We start from the raw sequence: 23,099 nt of genomic DNA, 5'->3' as shown, positions 1-23,099 counted from the left end.
TCGTATGGGTGCTCCCTTGTAGGTAATTAACTGTTTTTCTCTTGCTGCTTTTAATATTCTCTCTTTGTCTTTTGCTCTTGGCATTTTAATTATGATGTGTCTTGGTGTGGTCCTCTTTGGATTCCTTTTGTTTGGGGTTCTGTGGGCTTCCTGGACTTGTAAGTCTATTTCTTTCACCAGGTGGGGGAAGTTTTCGGTCATTATTTCTTCAAATAGGTTTTCAGTATCTTGCTCTCTCTCTTCTTCTGGCACCCCCATAATTCTGATGTTGGTACGCTTGAAGTTGTCCCAGAGTCTTCTTACATTATCTTCAACTTTTTGGATTTTTTTTTTGCTTTTTGCTTTTTCGGTTGAGTGTTTTTTGCTTCTTTGTAATTCAATTCTTTGACTTGATTCTTGTGTTCCTCTATTCTGTTTCTGGGTCTCTGTATAATATTTTTTATTTCAGTCAGTGTATGTTTAATTTCTAGTTGGTCCTTTTTCATCTCTTCGAGGGTCTCGTTATATTTATCGGCCTTTTCTAGAATATTCTTAAAAAGTCTTATCACCGTGGTTTTGAATTCTATATCCAGTCGTTTGTTTTCCTCCATTTCTTTCGTTTGTGATCTGATTCTTTGACGCCGCATTTTCACTGCTTCCCTGAGTTGGTAAGGTAGATATTTGTGCTAGGTTTCCAATATGGCCCAGTGGGTCTGCTTCCCCAGTTAACCTGAGGTGGACACTCTTGGTGCACCCCTTTGTGGACTGTGTGTACAGCCTTGTTGTAATTAAGTCTTTATTGTTGTTGGTATCACTGGGAAGAATTGACCTCCGGGCCAGTTGGCTGTAAGGATCAGCTGTGTCTATGCTGGGAGAAGTTCGGTGCTGGAGACAGCCTTATAGGATTAGACTTGCCAAATTGCAATAGCCTCTGTGCTCAGCTTGGATGGGGTGGAGTCTCAGTCTTGGCTTCCTGTCAGCCTTGCCCTTGCGCGCATGTGCGCTTTCAGTCCTCCGCCTTCCCCTGCTCGAGTCTCCGCCTGAGAGTCCAGACTCCCCCCACAAGAGCGTGGGTCCCCAGGGGCTCGCCTGGAACTGGGGTTCACTGCAGTCAGAACTGGGGCTCAGTGCCGTCAGGAGCCTCTGACTCCCTTCCACTAGGGAAAGCCTGTGGCAACCTCCGCAGCCTTTGTGCGCACTGGCACGCGCGCGCGTGCGCACTTTCAGTCCTCCGCCTTCCCCGGCTCCCGAGTCTCCGCCTGAGAGTCCAGACTCCCCCCACAAGAGCGTGGGTCCCCAGGGGCTCGCCTGGAACTGGGGTTCACTGCAGTCAGAACTGGGGCTCAGTGCCGTCAGGAGCCTCTGACTCCCTTCCACTAGGGAAAGCCTGTGGCAACCTCCGCAGCCTTTGTGCGCACTGGCACGCGCGCGCGTGCGCACTTTCAGTCCTCCGCCTTCCCCGGCTCCCGAGTCTCCGCCCGAGAGTCCAGACTCCCCCCACAAGAGCGTGGGTCCCCAGGGGCTCGCCTGGAACTGGGGTTCACTGCAGTCAGAACTGGGGCTCAGTGCCGTCAGGAGCCTCTGACTCCCTTCCACTAGGGAAAGCCTGTGGCAACCTCCGCAGCCTTTGTGCGCACTGGCACGCGCGCGCGTGCGCACTTTCAGTCCTCCGCCTTCCCCGGCTCCCGAGTCTCCGCCCGAGAGTCCAGACTCCCCCCACAAGAGCGTGGGTCTCCAGGGGCTCGCCTGGAACTGGGGTTCACTGCAGTCAGAACTGGGGCTCAGTGCAGTCAGGATCCTCTGACTCCCTTCCACTAGGGAAAGCCTGTGGCAACCTCCGCAGCCTTTGTGCGCACTGGTCCGCGTGCGCCTTCAGACTTCTGCCTTTCCCAGCTCGAGTCTCCGCCCGAGAGTCCAGACTCCCCCCGTAAGAGCGTGGGTCCCCAGGGGTTCGCCCGGAACTGGGGTTCAGTGCAGTCAGAACTGGAGTTCAGTGCGGTCGGAGGCTTCCTTCCCCCTTCCGCCAGAGAAAGTCAGCCAGGCTCTCAGCCGCCCTTCCTCTCTGCGCGCACAAAGCCCCTTTGCCGTACCTCCAATTCTCTGTGAGCTTTTCTCTTTCCTTCTAGTTGTAGAATTTTCACTCAGCCAGCTTTCCTGTGGTTCTGGATGGTGTCCGTTCTGTCTTTTAGTTGTAGTTTTGAAATTGTTGTGCGAGGCAGCAGTTTAGGTGTTTACCTATGCCGCCATCTTGGTTTCTCCGCGATGTTGATCATCTTTTCATGTGTTCTTTGCTACCTCTATTCCTTCTTTGGCAAATTGTTTTTCAAAATCTTTGCCCTTTTTTTTTAAGAAAATAAACTTTTTCTTGCAGTATAGTTACAGATTTGCAAAAATAGTTTCAGATAGTACTGACAGTTCCCTTTTCCCTATACCCTTCTACACTCAGTTTCCCCTATTGCTGTTATATTTGTACTAGAGGCCCGGTGCACGGACTCGTGCACATTGAAAGAAAATTAATTAGAAGGTGGCTGGTGGGGTGGGACTGGGTGAGATGGGCTGGACACGCCCTAGAGCCAACCTCACACAGTCCCTCCCCGGCCAGTCGCACCTGGGGCGGCACTGGGGCTCAAAGGGCATTTGTGGAGTCTGTGGCATCCCTCCAGCAGGTGGGGTCCCTCAGCCTGGCCTGTGGGGATCAGGCCCAAAACAGCAGTCCAACATCCCCCAAGGAGTTCTGGAGTATGAGAGGGCACTCTGCAAAGTTGCTGTCACTCAGCAGCTCCTGCATTGAGTGTCCACCTCCTGGTGGTCAGTGTGCATCATACCTACTGGTTGGCTGGTCTGCCAGTCACTTAGACTTTTTATATATAGACTAGAGGCCCAGTGCACGAAATTCGTGCATTGGGGGGCAGTCCCTCAGCCCAGCCTGCACCCTCTCCAGTCCAGGAATGCTGGCTCCCAACCGCTCGCCTGCCTGCCTGCCTGATTGCCCCTAACTGCTTTTGCCTGCCAGCCTGATCACCCCCTAACCACTCCCCTGCCAGCCTGATCGACACCTAACTGCTCCCCTGCTGGCCCGATTGCCCCTAACTGCCCTCCCCTGCAGGCCCGATTGCCCCCAACTGCCCTCCCCTGCAGGCCTGGTCCCCCCCCCCAACTGCCCTCCCCTGCTGGCCTGATCGCCCACAACTGCCCTCCCCTGCTGGCCATCTTGTGGTGGCCATCTTGTGTCCACATGGGGGTGGCCATCTTTGACCACCTGGGGGCAGCCATCTTGTGTGTTGGAGTGATGGTCAATTTGCATATTACCTCATTATTATATAGAATAGTACATTCACTACAACTAATGAACCAATAGGGATACATTATTATGAATTAAAGTCAATATTTTATTCAGATTTACTTAGTTGTTACCTACTGCCCTTTTTCTATTCTAGGATCCCATCCAGGATGCCACATATTGAGTTATCATATCTCCCTAATCTTCTCTACAGTGTGACAGTTTCTCAGACTTTTTTTTATGACATCAACAATGTTGTGGAATACTGGCCCAGCATTTGAAGAAAACCCTTCAATTTGTGTTTGTCTGATCTTTTTCTCATGATTATACTGAGCTCTGGGTTTGTGGGAGGAAGACCACAGAGGTCAAGTGCTAGTTGCATCACATCATATCAAGGATATAAGCTGTCAACATGACTTATCACTGTTGGTGTTGACCTTGATCATTTAGTTCGAGTACTGTTTGCCAGGTTTCTTCCCTGTAAAGTTAGACCCTTTTTCTCTTCATGCTATAGTTTTTGGAAAGAAGTCACTATGTACAACCAGCATTTAAGGGGGTGGGGGGCGGGGTTGTGTTTCATTTCCTTGAGGGAAGATTAGCTACATAAATTCCTTTAATTCTTGTCCACAGGGGATTTACCTGTTCTCCATTTATTTGTTCAATCATTTGTTTATACCACATGGATTCATGGATATTTATTTTATACTTTGAGTTATAATCCAATACGTCTTAATTGTGTTGTTTGAACTTTGCCATTAGGAACTCTTTCAGTTAGTCCCTGAGTCCCTTTCACATAACCCCATCACTGTGTTTTTGCACATGTTATTGAGTTGTTTGTCCCCTTCTTACTGAGTTGTAGGAGTTCTTTATTCTGGCCCTAGCCAGTTAGGCTCAGTGGATAGAGCATCAGCCTGCGAACTGAAAGGTCCCAGGTTCAATTCCGGTCAAGGGCAAATAACTGGGTTGTGGGCTCGATCCCCAGTAGGGGGCGTGCAGGAGGCAGCTGATCAATGATTCCTTCTTATCATTGATGTTTCTATCTCTCTCTCCCTCTCCCTTCTTCTTTGAAATCAATAAACATACATACACACACACACACACACACACACACACACACACACATATATATATATGCACATATATATGTTTATTGATTTCAGAGAAGAAATTTAAAAAGTTATTTATTCTGGTTGCAAGTCTTTCTTCAAATACATTTTTTGCAAATATTTTCTCCTAGAGACTGTGGATTACCTCCTCCCCCACCTCCTCCTGTGCTTCCTCTTCCTCCTTCTCTTCTTCTTTTGGATAACAACTTTATTGAGATAAACATACACCATACAATTCACTCATTAAAAATGTACAATTCAATAATTTTTCATATATTCATAGTTATACCACCATCACGACAGCCACTTTTTGAACTTTTTTACCATCCTAAAAAGAAACCTTGCACCCTTTATTTAAATCTTTTACAATGTCTTTTGAAGATGGAAAGATTTTAATTTTAAGAAAGTCAAATTTATTTTTTGCCTTAAAATTTGTGCTCTTTGTGTCTTAAGAAAAATTTGCCTAACCCCAGGACATTAAGATTTTTACCTGTGTTCTCTTCTAGAAATTTTATATTTTAGCACTTATATTTAAGTCTCAGATCCATTTTGAGACAGTTTATCTGGTATGAGGCAAGATTCATTTGTTTGCATATGGATATCTAGTTGTTCTAACACCAGTTTTGAAAAGATTATCTTTTCCTCATTGAATTAACTTTTGGCAAATTATCTGCCTCAAAAATAAATTGGCCATTTATAGCCAAGTCTATTTCTTAACCTTCATTAAAATGTTTGTTACTATTGTAAAATGCCGGGAAACATACAACCTACCAAGACTATGTGAAGCTATTGTGTTCTATGAAACTAGTTTTTTAATTCATTTGAAACCCCAAGGATTTTCATCACAGATTTGTAATTCTCTAGGACTTTATAAAATTTGCATTTTTTACCAAACATTGAAATTGACTTATGAGATGAGTTATGAACTCTACCACAACCTATGGGCTTCATGTTACTTTTCCATCTCACAGGTTGAAATATTTATCACAAACACTTTGCTGATTTGATGGACACATGTCTCTATAAAGCCAGTCAGCTGGTGTGGTTGGTGCACTTGGCCTGCCCTGGCACAGGTGCTGGGAAGTGTCCTCTAGCATAAACTCTGCTTCTCTGATTGAGATAAAGTCCCTTCTTGGGTGGTGGGGGTTTGGGCATACCATCTGTTACGACAGTGTAAATGATGGCTTTGTAAATGTCATTTTAAAAGTTAGGTTGATCTTTTTCTTTTAATTCCTTTCTCAAAAACCACACTGGCAGTATTAATCCACACAATTGCTTCCCTTTGTCCCTGGTTTTCCCAACTCTGTGACTGCCATTCTGTCTTCTGCCTCTGAAGAATTTTCCTCTAGACTGTTCCTCTGTTCTTTTCTTTTTCTTTTCTAAGATTCCCACTCACTTTACTGTTAAATTTGGGGGGTGAGATCCATTGATAAGCTTAGATAGGTTTCAGTTGTACATTTCTAAGATGCATGATCTGTATGTTGCACTGTGTGTCCACCATCCAAAGTACCTCTGTGCAGAATTTAATTTAAGGCACTTCTCCCAGAGTCCCTTCTTGATGCGATGAGGGAGGTCTCTTCCCTTAACACATATTGCTTATTCTTCATCTTAAAAAGCCATCTCAGCTTTGTGCACACAAACATCTGAACACTGATGTGTTGCAGGTAACACAAGCCAAGAGCACAGACGTGGCCCACCGAGTTGGGCCTGGACTGGCCTTGCCGTGTGCTAGCTGTGTGACCTTGAGGAAGTTCCTCTTTTACAAAATGTGAATAATAACGTTATTGACTTTGTAAAGCTGTGACGACCGAATGATACAATGAATGCAAAGCACTTAGCACAGTGCCTAGAAAAGTATGATTGTCAATGAAGCTAGCTGTTATTACTGAGAATGGGAGGTCACTAGACCTCAAGCAGGATGTGTTCAAGAAGTTACGTATAGTCACCCACGTGTCCCTTCTTCTGGAACACTTGACTTGAATTTTCTCCACTGTGTTATCCCCTGCTTCAGAAAGGGTGAAATGAATATTATGAATCTAGCTATGATTCAAGGAGCTGTAAATATCAAGGAAATCAACAGAAAAAAGGTACTCAAATGAGAAAAACATGTTTTAAAAACTATTGGGATGAAGTAGAAAATGCAAGCAGGGCAATTTTTTTTTTTTAAACCTGCTGGAGGGCCATATGGTTGATGAATGTGTTGATGCTGGCTTTAAGATTCTTGAGTATTTTAAACTTGACATGTTATTTTTTTAATGATTTCAAACATCATTTCTTTCAGAGCCTTTTCCCAATGTTGCCGTAATACTGGACAGATGGCTCAGCAGCATTTACATTTGCATTTTGCAATACTGCCATGTTATTTGCAAAATTTCTTATAAAAAAAACCTGTGGTTCTTTCCCTACCTTTTCAATATGGCTGCGATGGAACTGTAAATAGGTTTTTCCCAGAGTCGTGAGGATGTGATGGAAATTGGGACCACATATTGCTGCAGCTTTTCAATTTTATGTTGTTATATTTTGGGGTTTTGCACCAGCTGTTTTTAATCACTCTCTCATCTTAAACAGGCCCCTTTCATGCAAGGGACAGTAAGCTCCCATTGTACCTTGCATTGCGAGTAAAGTGAGGTTATATTAGTGCTGAAGGCAGTCTTGATGACTGTACCAGTCCCTTCACGTCACCGTGCTTACTTTTCGGTCTTCACTTATCACTCTCTGAAACGGGCCTGTTTATTTGTTGTCTGGCTCCACCATAAAATGTAATGAGCTCCATGAGACCTGGGGCCTATCTGTCTTGTTTCCCGTCCCCAGTATTGGCACAGTGTCCGTGCCCAGTGACCAGCTGTGAGTGAAGGAATGAGCACGTGAAGTGACTAATAAGTGACCTTCTAGATACTGGGGTTCTTTCACAAGCAGAATCTGAGTTCCCTGAACATGATTGCTTTCTCTAATCTTTTTGTTCATTTTACTCAGCTATGTTTTCAAGAGGTTTTCTGAGGAGCGTTTTCTTTATAGGATTCACTTCCTTGTTTTTTTATGTGTGTGTTTTAAATAAAATAAAAAGACTGCGTGCTTATAAATAGACAGTCCCTTCAGAGGTTTTCTTCCCTTTGGGGGCACAGTGGGTTAGTGCCAACAGAAAGGCATTTTCTTGCTTGACAGATTGAAGAGACACATGAAGCAGGAGAGGTTGTATTGATCAGAGCGGGCTCGGTCTTTCCTTTAAAAGGCATGGGATGAAAAAGAAGCCCACCAACACTCTATTAAGATTATTTGATTTTCTCTTTTTAAATGAGGACCAGTAGGATGCCTGCTTGGCTCGGAGTTGGCACGCAGTGGCCATGCTGTGCTGACTGGTTCCTGGCTCACATTGATCTGGCTTTGTCCTGGGTTGTTGCTGGTCCCAGCCTGTGACCTACATTAAAGTGTCTCCGTGACTTCAAGCTGGAAACCAGTCTAAGATTCGCTCAGGCTTAGTCTTGCACATAGAACAAATAGAGGAAAATTTAATATTGACGTTTCTACTCTGTGATATTAGAAAAGGACCCTTTGCTCTAATTATTGGGAAGTGTTGGCAGGTTATTTGTTAGCAGAGTAACAGCTTCTGTCTGGCAGCTCAGAGGTACAGCCAGAGGTGAAGAAACACATTTACTGCCACAATCATGCGCCTAGAAAGCATTGAGGCTTCCCAGAGCGGGTCTTTATAGATGTTACTGTTCCTGTGAAAGGGGGCAGGAGCTTCATCTCTCCTGAATGAACACTTTGATTTTCCTAAAGCCAGAATTACAAAAGGACTGGAACGGGAGGGTCTTTGTACTGTGGGTTTGCGTTTCCCACCTCTGAGCCCAGATTCACACTGGCAAGCCCACGCGCAGCCTCGCCCTGCTCGGAGATGGAGTGCTGCAGGGGGCAAGCTCCAGCCCGAGAGCGGAATGAAAATCATTTGTTATTTCCTGGCCTTCACAACACACACAATATTTCTGTAAAACATTTATGCAGGTAGGATGTGAGGAATCAGGGAGACAACGTAAAAGTTACCAGCTGGAGTTAAATCATTGTCAGCATGGTAGGATTCATTAAATCCAGGGAAAGTATGGAATTTCATGGACGCCTGGCTTGCCCGCGCCCTCACCTTGGGAAATCACCTGTCTCAGCAGGAAGCTTCAGCTGTGATGTAGTATTTTCTAGGACAGGGCTCTGCACTGTGAGGTTAAATGTATAATAAATGCTGCCTCCCTGCAGTATTTTCCTCAGTGATGAGTTTAACCCTTTGTTTGCTGCAACCTGTAGCCATGTAACCTAACTCTCTCTGAAAATGAATATCAATTATTATAAACAGTTCTCATTATGTTTCCATGGATGGCATATTTTATAGCTTGCTAATTATAAGCACACAGAACTGAAGTGCTTGAAGTTAAATGTAAACAGGTTGTAATAGGTTTTCATATTGGATACTTTTATTGCTTAATTATTAATTAAAATTTCTCAAATCTCTACTCAATTAGTCTATTTAATTTACTGGATACTGTAATAGGTCTTATTCCATACCTGTATATTGGTACTTTTAGAATATTCTTTTTATTCTTTTTAGGGTGTTTTTTTTTTTTCATAAATAACTCATATAGACTATACTAAACCAGAACATACAGAAATTTACCATTCAACATTTTATTAGTCAACAATTGGTTGGAAAGGACAAGAATTATAGATTTAAAGTGAGAAAGAGTCTCACACTTGGATGTGAGGTAATAACTAATTCTGCTCAAATAGACATTTTCCTTCTGTTTGGACATTTAGTCAGTATACCCATTCTCTATGTGGATGGTTTTAATTCTGAAAAAGAGCTTTCAGGAAGCGAAGATGATCCCTGTACTTTCCCCCACTGGTCTACACGCCCATGTCTGGAAGGAATGACCCAGGATAAGCTTAAACCCTTTTCTGCATCAGTGCCCTTTAAATGTGTGACGCCATCTAGGTGGGCCTTTCTGCCTTTTCACCTGCCCTGGACACGTTATCTCGCTCTCTTCAGCTGCTCCTCCAATGGCAGACCCTCCTTTAATTGTGCCGTCTTTTTCTAGAATCAAGGCGCTTTAATTCAGCCACAAAGGTAAACATTAAACACATCATTGTCGCTAAGAATGATAATATTCTCCTAGTGAAAGGAAAAAACATTATAGCTTTATAGATAGGGAAGGAGGTAGGGGAGGGAGCTAACCTAGCCCAGGTCTTATCTCTGAGCTAGGTTATCTGATGAAGAGATTACTAATAATGCCCCATCACACATTCCCAGACCCCTGGTCTGTTTTTCTCCATAACATTTCATCTTCCATTGTACTGTGATATGTTTATTACTTTACTGTCTCCTTTCATTTGAATCTAAATTCCACAAGGGTAGGACTTGTTGCACGTTATATTCAGTTATGAATCCCTAGTATGGAACATGCTGGACACATAGTAAGCACACTATAAGTACTAACTTACTGAGGTGTGGCTAGCCCATTAGCTCCATCTACCGTATTAACAACCAATACAGTTTCCATTTCACCCAATGGGAGTCTTACAAGATCTTGACAGAGGCCTTGCAGAAAATGCAGATGCGTTATATTTTAAACCAGGGGAATGGTAGAGATAACAGCCCTAGTTTTTGTGAACTCATGCTGACTTTTAGTAATCATTGCTTTCTTTCCTAAGTACTAAAGTACTTTCTATGTAATTCTAAAATAAAATAGTTGTTCATATTTAGTGATCAGCTGTCATGTGGAAGGCACCCTGCCAAATGCCTTATATGCATTTATGTGTCCCCTTATTGAGTTCTCCCATTTACGGGGTGCTGTTACTATTCCTGTTTTACAAGTGAGAAGGATGAGGTCTAGAGGAGTTAGGTGACTGCCCTGGGGGACATGTGTGACAAATGGCAGGGCTGGATCTGTGGAAGCCCAAGCTTCTCTGCTGTGACTGTGGGGCCCTGGGAGCAAACTCAAGTCTGTAGTTTGGGGACCCTCCCATAGGAAGAGCTAGCGCATTTGCTTTTTTGAGGGGGCTGTGGTTTCCCCAAGATGGTGGGCCTGTGACCACAGCAGCAAGTTTCTTCAGTGCTGTTAGTGACTTTTTCCTAGGGCAGCCATGGGAAGTGGTTAAAGCTCTCTCTTAGTATTGCCACCTAACTGGGGTGCACATTCCTTCTTAATTTGTTCTGCTCTTTATAACTCGGAAGGTGGTTCTGAGTGTGAAGGCAGAAGTACAGTAGAAGTTGAATCATGCTCTTTTCTATCATCGTAATACACCATCTACCTAGGCAGTGGCTAGCCTTTATTCTTCCACTTACACCAGCTTACAGGTTTTATAGGTCCACTCCCTGGTTGCATGTCCCACTAATTAATGCGTAGCATTTATTCCATCAGGATTGCTAAGGTTCTGGGTGTCCTTGTTCTTTTTTTTTTTTTTTTTAATATATTTTATTGATATTTTACAGAGAGGAAGGGAGAGGGATAGAGAGCTAGAAACATCGATGAGAGAGAAACATCGATCAGCTGCCTCCTGCACACCTCCTGCTGGGGATGTGCCTGCAACCAAGGTACATGCCCTTGACCGGAATCGAACCCAGGACCCTTCAGTCCGCAGGCTGACGCTCTATCCACTGAGCCAAACCGGTTTTGGCCTGGGTGTCCTTGTTCTTTAGCCTATAGGAAGGAGCCTCTACAACTCACCTCCTTCCCCAGTGCTGGAAATTGAGTCCATAATCAAACATTGCCTCTTAGTCCATTGGCTTCATTTCGGAGAGGAGAGTTGATAGATGACTGAGTGATTCTTTTCTTGCTTTTTCTCTAGGCCTTTAAGCCATAGTGTTAGATAGAAAATAGCCTTGGCTAATTTTTATTTATATTTTCTGACTTAACTTGACTGCTCTTGTTGGTATTTATCACAAAATGATCATTTTTCATTAAATTATTCCAACATAATCTTGGGTGTGTTTTAATTAGATTTCCAGTCTTCTTTTCTTTCTTTCTTTCTTTTTTTTTTTTTTTTTTTTTAAATAAACACAGTTAAGGTTGTCTCCATTCAAAAGAGAGATTCCTGGTGCAGAAATTTGCCTTATGATCAGTTCTGTACTGTAATATCTACCGGAAAAAAGCTGAAGAAGCCAAAGGTTGTGAAAGCAGAAAGTGGCCCAAACAAATGGATTGCTTTCCAGCTGTTCCCTGTAGGTGGAGGAACCCCCACCCGGTGTTAGATCTCTTGAAAAGGGAATGCCTGCGTCCTGTCCAAATGAGATCTCGCCATAATAACCTCAGCATAGTTCAAACGTTGCATTTATTTCATACCAAACTTTTGTAAAACCTTTGTTTTTCTCCCTCCGATTGCAACCCAAGGGATTTATGACAGTAGTGAGAGTATGAAGATAAAGAGCAAGTGTGTTCCCCTGGGACCCAGAGGCTTTGGATTGGGATGGAAGACAGTCTGCCCTCTTTCTGGTAGGGGCCTAGGAGCAGGCGCATCTCCTCTACCTGAATTGCCTCCAAGGACCACAATAAAGTATGAGTTTACCTGGTGATTTTACATAGCAGTTCTTCCAGGGGCCTCTGAGGCCTGCCTTGATAGAGGAAAGGGTGCATGTGTGGACAAATATCCAGATTCAGCCCCAGGTACCCCAAGTTCCACAAGCCGCTGAGCTCCCTGGGCCTTACACTGGGGGACAGTTTGAAGGAACTGAGCATTTTATAGGAGTAGTAGCCATTGCCATGGTGACAGCTCTTCTCCAACAGCCTGCATATATTTTCCAAGAGTCATAGTGAGTCAAGAATGAAAATGCTCTAAATATACACAAAGTTTTTAAAAAGTGAAAAAGAAGAAAGCATTTAAGTGTGGCATTGTAGACAGATTTATTTAAAAATATAAAACATGGAATATATAAAATTTCTCATCAGCCAGAAAAATATGTACCAGTTTCTCACTCCTGTTTTCCATGTTCCCCACTCCCACCTCTCAGGTAAGCCTTCTCCCCTGCTCCCCAGCTCATTGCAGTTGTCTTTCTTTACCCAGCATTTATTTACAGCCCATCTCCTCAGAGAGCATACAGACAACCAGTCCATGTCAGGCACACCCAGAATGAACGCTCTTCTGGAGGTCAGACAGACCTGAGAGCTCTTTGGAAAGGTGCTATGATGGAGAAAAAAAGAGTTATAACAACATCACATTTTAAGGGTTATTTGTGAATCTGTCCTTTATTTCTTTTGGCAAAATGCTGAAGTAAAATTAATAGCATGTGCCAAATAGAATATTGTCAAATGCATAGCACCACTTTTGGCATTTATAATAGTGGTTTCAGTTCCTGGCTGAAGAGGATTGATTACCTGCCTTTCGGTGGGACACAAATTAGAGCAGTCCTTAGTATCTGTAATTGGCTAATTTCTCCAGCCACACTGGGCTAGACTCTCCATTGCACAAGCTTTTATGTTCAGAATTTCATGATTATAAAAGAAAACTGTGTTGCCACCTCTAAATGATAATCAAATGTGTTTTTCCTGAACACTTTCCTCGATCATTTAAGAAAAAAAAAGGACTATATTATTGCAAGCCTTCTGCTACCTAAAACATATTATTTATTAGGTAGCATAGACTAGGCACAGGATGGGATTCAGGAAAATGTCAAAAAGGAGTGGTCTGTTTTAGAAGTCTCACCAGAGTCTGCCTGTCACGTGAGGATTCGGTAACGGTAACGTCCGCATCATCACTCCTGCCTGAACCTGCGTGGTCCTCCTGCTGAAAGCAATGACTGCGCCGTCTTAGTTGACAGGACACAGAGGTCGTGAAGTACCCTTGTCAGTGTCAGACTGCAAGTGGGAAGCATGTGTTCATTACTCCTGTTCTGTGGTTTCTTCCCAGCGTTGACAGGACAGTGTGGAAGACGTCCCCAGTACACAGTGCTCGGGCTCTTGATTAAGGGGGAAGCATTCGATATCAATTAGTGATCAGGATGTAAGGCCACTGTTTCTGTTCTGATCTCTTTATGTCATCAGTGGCTTTTGACAAGGTCATCGCACTGACAGACCACTTACCTTTCTGGAAACCAGTGCACTTTTAACCACAGCCTCTTGATTGAGATCACTGATTTTCATTATGAAAATAATCACATAATTGAAAGACCTTGTCCTATGGCTAAGAATCTGAGAGCAAATTGATTATTAACTCTTTAGCAATATTGCCTGCTGCTAGAAGGCTAATACTTGTTCTCTGATTTACAGATACCAACGTGCTAATGGTTTCTGTACTCATCAGAATAAGCTTAACTTATTGAAGTAAATAAATGTTGATGTTCTGAGAATTTGTCTTTAGGATAACTCTAGTGATTATTTATTTCGTTTGTGGGTGGAGCAGACCTCCCTTTGTAATATAGATGACCATTTATCCATTCAACAAACACCATGGAATGCCTACTATGTGGTAACAAGTATTCTGCCAGGAGCTGGTCCTTATCACATAAATGAGAACTGTATCAACCATAAAATCCACTAATATAAGTAAATGTACTCATCAGCATTTCTCTGATTTTGTTCTTTGAGTTTAGTATAGTGTTTGTTAATGTAAAAAGGTCATACTTAAAAAGTTAACGTGAAGGGGAGTGTGGAGAAACTACTTAGGGGACCAGAGGTTTTGTTTGGACTGACAGAAATGTTTTGGGACAATTTAGAAGCGATCGTGATTCCCAACACTGAATGCATAAATGCCACTGAGTTGTGTGCACACTTTTAAATGGTTGATTTTCTGTTACATGGTTTTCATCTCATCTTATTTTTAAGTTAATGCAGTTTGTGGTTTGTTTCTCTTGAGATATTATTATATGTTAGAGTTGGGAAGTATTTGAGAAGTTGGTCCCTTTCAGAGATTTATTTATTTATTGTATTCTTCAGTAGAATTTTGTAGATTTCTTAAAGGTTTTCAACATTTCTTCTTAAGTTTATTCCTCATTTATTTTTCTTGATATTATAGGTGGGATTTTTTTCATATTTTTAAATTGTTAATTGCTGCTACACAGAAGAGCTATTAAGCTTTGACTATTTGGGTTCCACATTTTAAACTCCCTTTTAAATAAGAGTAACAGTGGAGTCTTTTGGATTTTTCCAGGTATGTGATCAAAAATTTGTAAGCTGAGATGATCACAGGTATGATGCACTACCTTCAAAGGGCATTAATATTAAACCATTTTTCCAGTCCTGGGACAAAACCCACTAAATTCCTAGTAATTTTTATAATATTTTATTGAATTATATTTGTAATATTCTATTTAGAATTTTATATTTAACTTCATAAGGGATATTGATTTGTTTTGTTTACGTTAGGTTTTTATACTAATTTCTAAGTCGCATAGCTTTCTAGTACTTTCTACTCTGGAAGAGAAAGAATATGGGAATTAGTTCTTCCTTAAAAGTTTGAAATACTTCACTCTAAAACTGTCTGGCTTAACACCTTATTAGAAGATAAGTTTTCATTAATTTAGTCTGCATTCTCAAGTTAGTAGGTCTAATCTCATTTTTCTTTATTATGTCAGATGTTTTTCAAAAAGTTGCCAACTTCATAAAAACTTTTACTTACTAGTATTATATTCTGTTTTATATTAAATATTAAGATTCTCTTATAATTATCTTTTCCACATATTTTATTAGCCCCATATATCAAATTATGTTCATTTGGGCTTTCTTTTTATTGAACAGATTTTTAAGTCCCTTTCTATTATTTTGAGTAGTGTATTGTATTTTGGTTTTTAAGATAATGTATTTTGGTTTTATAAATTCTACTGATTTTTTGTTTTATAAATATTTCTTTGGTTTTCCCTATTTTATTCCTTTTGTATGTTTCTTTTCATTAAAAAATTTTAATATATTAGTACATAAATTTCCTTTTAAAAATAATTAAAGCTTTTAGTATATGAATTTGCCTCAAAGAATATCTTTGGGGGCATCCCATAATTTTGTTTTGTAGCATTTTAATTTTATTTTCCTGTAAATGTAAAGAATTATTTATAAGTGTGTAATATCCGTTTTATTCCAAGAATTCTAGGAGATTTTATGCCTGCACAATGTTTAATTCATCACTTATTATTTTGATAACTTGTGGTTAAGGAATCTGGGCTATAAAACAGCTACTTTTTGGAATTTTTTGAAGCTGTTTTGTAGCTGTGTGTATGACCACTTCAGTAAGTACCATTCAGTAACTATCTCAGGCATGCTTGGAAAGTCGGGGTTTCCTCTTAGCATTCCAAGTTCATTTTATCTATTAATTTAGCCTCATTTAATTTTATTTTTTTGAATTATCTTTCTATGTAGCTTTTGGAAGAGTGTCCTTTGTCAATTAGGAAAAAATAGGGGTGGGTTAATATATATTTAATATCCATAATATTTCTATTTCCCTTCCTTTTCCCTAGCATTCCTATTAATGCCCTATTTTTACTCATTCTGTATTGTGCTCTCTAATTCTTCCTTTCTATAACCTGTTTTTTTAGTTAATATTGTCTGCTGTCATTTTCTTTTCATTTTTATTATAAGCCTTTATACATATTTTATGATTTTGTTTGCTTATTTTTTCTCTCATTGTATAAATGTCTAGAGATATGGTAACAGTAGGATCATGGAGGAAGAGATGGATGTGAATGGCGGGCAAAGCAGATTTAGGAATTCAGGAGATAAGGAGGAGACTGATGACGGATGAAGCCGGACTTGCGGCTTGGGTGATAGGGAACAGAGTGTAGCCCTCGGAAGGGGAGGTGTTAGGTTGGGTGTAAGACAGGCTGAATTTGGAAGAGAACTGGCTGACTGCCTTCTCATCCACAGGTAACCCTAGCTTCAGGTGAGGCTGGGGGCACAGTCATTGATTGGACGGCCTTCATACAGAATTACGATGATCCGGAATTTGAGTTCAGACCCTCACCCACTGTTTTGGTGGCATTGATGGCACACTTAATTTCTTTGTATCTGAGGTGTCCTGTAAATCGAGAATAGTAAGATTTATTTTAAAATACTTCTGGAGAAGTATTTAAGAGTGTGCATATGATAAACAATTTTTAAATGCTTGAGGGCCTTTTGAGAGCTTGCAGACAAAGGCACTGTGACTATAAAGTAGTATTATTTTAGAATGAAAGTTCTGCATTAAGCCTAACCGGTTTGGCTCAGTGGATAGAGCATTAGTCAGCCTACAGACTGAAAGGTCCCAGGTTCAATTCCGGTCAAGGGCATGTACCTTGGTTGTGGGCACATCCCCAGTAGGAGGTGTGCAGGAGGCAGCTGATCGATGTTTCTCTCTCATCGATGTTTCTAACTCTCTATCCATCTCCCTTCCTCTCTGTAAAAAAATCAATAAAATATATTTTTTTAAAAAAAGAAAGTTCTGCATTAAATGTGTCCAATGAAGAGTTAAGCTATTTTTTAAAATAGGCTTCATCGCCTCTGCAGTGAAATGCCATTTTCCACTGATTTGATCAAGTATTTTCTCCTTAAGCCTTGCTTGCTTCTTCCAGGGCTCCGTGCTTGGCATGGTAATGAGGGACTTCTGCTCTCACTGATAGAATGTTCCTGGCTGTTTCTTGAGCTATACAGTAAGTCCTCACTTAGTGGTCAATAGGTTTTGTGACTTTAAGAGGAGCTGATGTATAGTGAAATTTTACCGTAGACTAATTGATGTAAACAAGAGTTAAGTTTCTATGGCATCTCATCGATATTGTAACAAATTGACGGATGAAACAACATTATTAGAGGACCTGCTGTACTTAGCTCCTCGCATTTCCCTGGCAGGGTGTGTGGTGTGCATTCTCAAGTGGTAGGATTTGGGGAAAGCAGTTCCGTGAAAAAGGAACGTGACAAACAAGGCTATGGAGGAGAATCAGCTGGGGTTGCTCGCTTTTAATTGAAGTTTACTTGGAGATTCAATGAGGTGAGACTGTTATGACACATTTCAAAATGTAATGATAGCAAAATGGAGTGGGTTCATCAAAGTCGGAGTAAATAAGAACAACAGCTCAGCAACTCAGCATGAAGCAACAGCTACAAACCCTCAAAAAATCCAGAGTAATTAACATTTGCATTGTGCAGCCCTGCTTCTCAGTGGGTACCTTTCCAAGGAAAGCAGTAACTTTACTGTGAAAAAATAAACTCAGATTTGGAGATGTAAATTATATGCACGCTTTAATTTTGTTTATAAACACTGAAAGTTTTAAAATGTAATTATAATCCAAGTACACAACTGCAACTGAAACCAGATTTGAGAAAGATCTCAAGTAGGTGAAAGGCCCTCTGGTCTCCCCTCACCCCTACACACTGCCAACACAGCCCTCCCCACCTACCCCCTTTTGTGTATTTGGGAGAGAAGAGGCGGAATTCTGTCCTCCAGTTCCAGAGCACACAAGTCCTGTCTCTCATTTGTTAATATCAGAGAAGGGATAGTAGTTTTAAACCTTTCTCTCCACTTCCTCTCCTATCACTTCCTGCTTTGGTCTATGCATGTGATGTCAGAAGTTAGTGAGGGAGAGACAGAGTGACCAAGTGTTGGAGAATTTGCAGCGTTGAAAGGAAGGAGGAAATTTACCCCAGTACTATCCATGTTCTTTTCGTTTCATACTTCAAACATGACAGTGACCTCAAGTTGAGGCAGTTCTAAGGGTTGAACTAGTGTTGAAGAAATGTATGTGGATTCTGCCTTGACTGCCCCTTGCCATCAGAATGATTTTGAACAAAGTCCTCCACTTCTCTGGGCCACAGTTCTCCATCTGCTAGAGTCATTGAGTGGTCTAAAATGAGTTCTAGGTTTCCTTTTAATTCAAACTTTCTTTAATACCATGCCTCATGCATTCACTCCATTCTAGATAGGTTCCTAGAGATTCAAACCCAAATGTACTACCCTTCTTAGGTTCCACCTGTTGTAACACCAAGTGTCTCAGGAGTCAGAAATGTTTCAGAGAAGGCCCAAGGGTTTCCCCAGCTGAGGACTTTCCACATTGTAACTTAAGGCCAGGATTGCCTGAGACTGTTCTTAGAAGTCCTTGGGTCTGGTCTCACTTCCTCAACTTTGCGAGGGGCCCTCCTAGTACAGAAGACCTGATGTCATTCTAGACCATTAGAGCTCATGGTTGGAGCTCCCTGAGATGACCCAATATAGTAATTCTACATACTCTATCTCTGGGGCATGTACTCTGCATTTCCCTCCGTGTATTCCCTTTTCAGAGTAGGGTCATGGAAATTTATAGGGTTATAGGGAGAGCTACTTATAAGAGCAACCTGTCACGTATATAAATCTACTTTCAGGAGAAGCTGAGCTTTAAGGGATCAAACCCAAAGTTTAATTTGATGAGTCTTTTCAGTGTACGGTGTATCTGGGTGAGTCCACCAGGAGACCATGAAGTCAAGTTTTCCTTGATTAATTGTTTTAGGGTGGAAAATATACACTGAGAATTGAGTATTTGCTCTACCCGTATGTTACATGGTAGGAAAGGGTTGAGACTTGGAAGTAGAGTAAGAGAAATGGTTGTGGGTTTGAAGAAACATTTTTTAATTGAGACCGTCATTCCCACCACTAAATTCCAAAGATCATTTCAAAGGGCCATCAAGCCCAGGCCTGAGTAAGAATTTACCAGCAGCATTTGTGATGGGTTCCGCAGGCTGCCTTGGAAAGGAAGCAGGTTTGGGGCAGGTTCCAAAAAGAGCTCTCTGAGCCAATTTGATCAGAGTATCAGAATAGTGACATTTCCAGAGAAGTCCTGGAATAAGTCTGGGGGGTGGAGTGGGGACTCATTAGATGTATGTCACCAAACCGTAACTTTCAAAAGAACAGAAGAAAGGGTGAGTGTAGGAGAGGGTAATGAAATATTATTGCTAATTCTGTTGTGATATTTAACACAGTTTTTCTTGATTTATAAGGATAGACATGTATGTTGTGTTCATGCACCATCAGCAACAGTGGCTGTGCCTTACACCTTTTGTTATTGATCTTTTAATAAGGAAATTAGAATGGAATAATCTATACAAAGATAATGTTTTTTTTACCTAAAAGTTCTCAAACTATTGGGTTAATGAGCTAAGTATAAAAACTAAAACTGTAAAACTCTTCAGAGAAAATGGGTAAATCTGCATAACCTTGGAGTTAGCCATAGTTTCTTAGAGATGACATCAGAAATAAAACAATGAAGAAAAAAACAGGTAAATTAGACTTTATCAAAGTTAAAAATGTTGCACATCCATGAACACTATCAAGAGAGTACAGTCACAGAATGGAAGGAAATATATACAAATAATATAGCTGATAAAGGGTCTAATATTCAGAATATAATAAGAACTCTTACAACAAAACAATAAAAAGACAAACAATCCAATTAGAAAAATGGAAAAGGGCATTTTCCCAAAGAAGATGCAAATGGCCAACATGTACCTGAAGAGATGCTCAACATCATTAATCAATGTGATACCATTTCATACCCACTAGGATAGCTACTACCAAAACAAAACTGGAAAATAACAAGTGTTGCTGAGGATGTGGCAAAATCAGAACCTGTTGGTGGGAATGTGAAATGGGACAGCCAATGGGGAAGGCAGTTTGACAGTTCCTCAAAAAGCTTAGCATGGAATTGCCATATGGCCCACCAACTCAACTTCTAGTTATATGCCCAAACAAAAACTTGTACACAACAGTTCATAGACGTGCTATCACAGTAGCCAAAGTGGAAACAACAAAATGTCCATCAGCTGATGAATGGATAAATAAAATGTGGTACATCCATACAGTGGAGTATGATTCAGCCACAAAAAGGAGTGAAGTACTGATACATGGTACAACATGGATGAACCTTGAAAGCATAATCCTAAGTAACAATGGCTAGACACAAAGTCCACATATTTTATGATTACATTGATATGAAATGTCCAGAATTTATAAATTCATAGTGACAGGACGTAAATTAGTGGTTACCTGAGGCTGGGGAGAGGGAGGAATGGGGAGTTCCTGCGTACTGGGCATGGGTCTCCATTCAGGGTGAGGAGAGCTAGGATGTCATGCTGATTGTGGTCAATATCATTGAATTAAAAGGCCAAGAGAACTCTCTCCCTGACACCACAGTACCACTTCTACCTGCTGTGTGGAGTGCTGCTTTCATGTCCCCACACAGCCACCTCCTGTATTCCAGGCCATGTCACCAGTAGTCACCACACAGCATCTCTGGAACTTAAAATGCTCCGCAGAGTCAGCTGTGACCTGAAGCTACCATTCCCAGAGCCCTTAACATCTCCACGGCACAGGGCAGTGTGGGTTCTGGAGCAAGTGGCTCTGGAATATGACACCCAGAATGCCATGCGAATGTTGAGAGGATATTTCTCCTTTTTGGTCTTTGGATTTCAGCCCGTCAAACTAGTAAATCTAGCCTTTGAGGACAGTGGAACTGCCACACTTTTACTTAGGCCGCAGCAACCTTGTATTTGGCAGGGCCATTGTATGTATTTGGAGGTGAACTGGATCCGCTTTGCTATAGAGGCTGTGTTCCTACATTTGGATGAGCCCAAGGCAAAGAGAGCTCATCCCTGCAGGTTGTGCACTGTTACTCTGAGGACCCTGCCCGCTTGGTGTCCTTGTGGCTGAGGGCCCAGCCTGACCTCCCTGCATGTGCGGTGTTCCCGGCGGGCTGTCCAGCGCAGTGCACAGAGGGGAAGGGAGAGCAGTCATAGCTGTGATGGGAGCTGTCCCGTTAAGGAAAGGAGCTTATGGGTAGGTCCCAGTGTAGGCATTTCCTCAAGTCCAAACTCTGTTAAATTTAGGAGCTAACATGCCATCTTTTCTTTGTAACCATAAATCTCGTCTATCAGGCTTTAATTCATGTGTTTTTTCCTTTGCTTTCAGGAGAGTAGACCTGGAGAAACCAACAGCTGTGTGGAGGAAATAATCCGGGTAAGGATATTCCTTTACCAATCTTGTCAACTGGCTGGACAGAGATTCCAAATAGAAAGCTGTCATGTGGCTGCATCGTCAGAGGGAGCCGGTAAATCTGCATAACCTTGGAGTTAGCCATAGTTTCTAAATGCCTCTTTATGAAGCCGCACTTCTTTTAGAGATCTGGGAGCCACTCCTCAGCTGGGTGCCTTTGCCGGGGCTGAGGTGGCACTGTATTCACAGGATGAGCTGGGAGACAGGAGAACAGAGTTGAGGAGAAATACATGGTTGTGCTCACACTTGGAGGCCCCGTTTATTAGGAGTCGTTTAGAAGCATCTTTAATAGTCTGTACTTTCCAATCAGGTGAGGTTGCCTTGTTATTTTTCCCCCTAAACTCACCTAGAATCAGAAGCACTCTGATGAAGCAGTGTCTCAGAGTCTGAAAATTTACTTCTATATTGTTTTGCATGTTATTACTTTGCGTGTTACTCTTGTAAACCTGTCCTTTTTGTCAATGTCATATTGAGTGGATGCCCTCCATGAACCCTTTCATACCCAGATGCACTTGGGCTGGGCTGTTGTCCCATATTACTGTTTTCCTGCGTGTCCAAACTTATAGTCACGGTGTCATTTTCATCCGTTTTTTCTCTTCACTCATATTTTTAGGGGTGTAACCTAATAATTTACAGTTCTCAGAAAGCTGACACTGCATTCGGCAGAACACCAAGATAACTTAGACCAGATGCTATGGTCTTCCTTATAAAGGAAGAAAAAAACTTCATTTTCATGTTTCTAAGTTTTGGGCATCCTACATACTTTTTCTTGAATTTCTAGTGAATTACAGTAATATAATTATTTGGTTAAACTTTACATTAACTATCAGATTGTTTTCCGGGACAGGATATTTTTTCTTCCTGGAAAGCATTATGTCATAAGTAAATCTTGGAACTCAAGTTGACCAAAATAATGAATTAAAGTTCAATTTGTTGAATTAATACTGACTTTTGTTTTTCTGGTAGAGATTTATATAGAAAACATTTTCAAAGCAGGTAGCTGCTTTTCTGGCATTTAAGGCTATGTTAAAAAATACAGGTTATATTTTTTTAATCTATGTTTTCTCTGTCCTAGAGATTTGTTTCAGATTAAAGAACAGATAGTGTAAAATGCTGATGTACTTTTCCTATTTTTCTCTTTCAATGTACTTTCCTCTTTGAGTCCAAATATTCAATGTTTAGGCCATCTTCCTTTGGTGGGTTAGTGTTTATATCTGCGGAATAGTAATACCAGAACACACTGGGCCCCTCTTGGGTGCTGCTCTTTATTTTTTATTTTTTTATTTTTTTAATATATTTTATTGATATTTTACAGAGGGGAAGGGAGAGGGATAGAGAGCTAGAAACATCGATGAGAGAGAAACATCGATCAGCTGCCTCTTGCACACCTCCCACTGGGGATGTGCCCGCAACCAAGGTACATGCCCTTGACCGGAATCGAACCCGGGACCCTTCAGTCTGCAGGCCGACGCTCTATCCACTGAGCCAAACCGGTTTCGGCTGGGTGCTGCTCTTTAAAACACTACCCCTCTTATCCTTTCCTATCTTCTCTGAGGATATGGAAGAAGTCAGTCATGTGACCCTTCTTCTCCATACTCCAAGCAGAGCTTGAAGTTTGAGTAAGAGCTTGAGTAATTCACAGACCAAAAGGATATAGTGTAAGTAATGTAAAGTGTACATAGAATAAACTGAATACTGCAACCAAGGGTTTAAAGCATTAGTTTTTTTCCTTAAGAGAGCTGATGAGAGCCTCATTCCTCCTTACCCCACTGCTACCTTCCCAC

At 41.5% G+C, this 23,099-nt stretch overlaps 1 protein-coding gene across 7 annotated transcripts in view; it reads left to right on the top strand.

Moving 5' to 3' along the window:
* The window catches only part of AFF3 (ALF transcription elongation factor 3), a 559,583-nt gene that overhangs the window by 258,296 nt on the left and 278,188 nt on the right, over window positions 1–23,099 (top strand). For all 7 annotated transcript variants that reach the window (XM_080683054.1, XM_080683052.1, XM_080683058.1 and 4 more), the window contains one exon: window positions 21,232–21,279. In XM_080683054.1, the coding sequence (XP_080539180.1) occupies window positions 21,232–21,279 (48 nt within the window). The remainder of the gene's footprint in view (window positions 1–21,231; window positions 21,280–23,099) is intronic.

Source organism: Plecotus auritus (genome assembly GCF_963455305.1).
Source record: "Plecotus auritus genome assembly, chromosome: 8".
NCBI lineage: Eukaryota > Metazoa > Chordata > Mammalia > Chiroptera > Vespertilionidae > Plecotus > Plecotus auritus.
The sequence above is the reverse complement of the archived record's forward strand: the minus strand, read 5'-3'. Positions and strand labels throughout refer to the sequence as shown.